This window comes from Ziziphus jujuba, chromosome 5 (assembly GCF_031755915.1).
Source record: "Ziziphus jujuba cultivar Dongzao chromosome 5, ASM3175591v1".
NCBI lineage: Eukaryota > Viridiplantae > Streptophyta > Magnoliopsida > Rosales > Rhamnaceae > Ziziphus > Ziziphus jujuba.
The window spans coordinates 14,007,007-14,008,817 of NC_083383.1; the positions used below are offsets into that span (position 1 = coordinate 14,007,007).

Sequence of the window (1,811 nt, forward strand, 5' to 3'; positions counted from 1 at the left end):
AAATTTTAAAGGTGAACTTTTAATGGTAACCATTTAAATTACTGTTTGCCATGTAGATTCTATAGATGATCATTCATCAATAGTAATAAATAGTATTTTTCATTTATAATCAATGCTGGATTGATTTATAAATGGAATAGAAAGGAAAAAAACATGAAAGACAATAAATATTTTATAAAGTAAATAACTTCTACTATGAGATATTAAAAAAAAAATCATTAAAGTATTTTTCTTTTTCATGTCAGTTTTGAAAAGTAAACAAACTGATTAAAACAAAAGAATCACTTTATTTGATTTCCTTTACTTTTTCTTCCTCTCCACCTTATTTTAACCATCCAAACAAGGAGTTTGAATTGTTTCCTTCCTATTATATCAATCAAATCATAGTGTAAAAGTTTAGGTTTTTAAAAGTCTTCTTCTCCTTATTAAAACTGGGTTTATCAATTTTTTTTTGGTTTCTTAGATGTATCCATCCTTATTTACATTATCACCATATCCTATATTTTGCAAACAAAAGGATTGGACTCCTAGATTCGTACCCCTATTTGAAATCTCTACTCGAGTCCAAGCAACATAGGTTGCAAGTAAGTTGAGGGTTTTCATTGTACTTGAAGCTGTTATTGGTGCTGTATCCATAGCTATGATTGGAGGAGGACGAGAAGAGAGAGAAATAGGAACAGAAAGTTATCGTTAGTGGGAGGGAAGAGTTTATTTATTTATTATTATTATTTGTTTTTTTCCCTTTCTTTGTTTATTTTTTATATGAAAATAGTACATTTTGAATAGTCATTACTATCCTTGTATATGTTATAATCACAATACCACAATAGGATTTCAAATGGACAGAAACAATCATCAGGTTGACGTAGTCAAGTTGATCCGAGATGAATTGAAGGAAGTGCCTCAGATTCTCGAGTGTTGTATCTATAGAGTTCCTTTTCGACTTAAGAGTGGCCCATTTAGGGAGGGGAAAGAGGAAGTTTACATTCCCAAGGTAGTTTCTATTGGTCCACTTCACCATGGCAATAAAGGCTTAGAAAAGATGGAAGAAAAGAAAATGATTTATCTAAAAGATTTTCTTGAACGGAACGATGTAAGTTTGGAGCACTGTGTTGATACTGTAAAGGAAAGCCTGGGAAAGATACGTAAATGTTATGAAGAAAGTCTTGGGTACAAAGAAAATGAACATGAACTTGTGAAGATCATTCTAGTGGATGCTGTTTTTGTTATCGAGACTTTATTGAAATGTCGATACGAAAATTTTCGAGATGATAACGACAGAATGTTTAGACCATTTGTTTTACCGGATGTCAGGACTGAATTTCTGCTGCTTGAAAATCAGTTGCCCTTCTTCATCCTTAAGGAGCTCTTTAAATTCACGAAGGACATTAATATTTCGCTGATTGATTTTTGCTTCTCTTTCTTATCAAGTTGTTATATTTTTGACCAATGGCTAGAAGAAGAATATATGGAACAAATAAAAGATACGTATGAACCAAAGCATTTAGTTGATCTCCTCTAGAAAATTTCTGCACCATTGGTTCCACATGAAGGAGAATCTTGTGAATCTGTACTCATTCCTAGTGCAACTCGACTACATCAAGCAGGAGCTAAGCTTAAAAAAGGATAAGCTAAGCTTAAAAAAGGATCAGCTAAAAACTTATTGGACATACACTTCGAGAATGGGATTTTAACAATCCCAAAATTGTTAATTGATGATGGTACAGAAATAATATTAAAAAATCTAATTTCCTTTGAGGAATGCTATAATAGTAAGATCAATTACATAACTGTTTACATAACATTCATGG

General features: G+C 31.6%; 1 protein-coding gene across 1 annotated transcript; it reads left to right on the top strand.

Annotated features, from left to right (window-relative positions):
- The first annotated feature begins 838 nt into the window (after positions 1-838).
- On the top strand, positions 839-1,522 carry LOC132803762 (UPF0481 protein At3g47200-like). Its single transcript, XM_060817276.1, has one exon. The coding sequence runs from the start codon at positions 839-841 to the stop codon at positions 1,520-1,522; it is 684 nt and encodes a 227-aa protein (XP_060673259.1).
- The last annotated feature ends 289 nt before the right edge of the window (positions 1,523-1,811 follow it).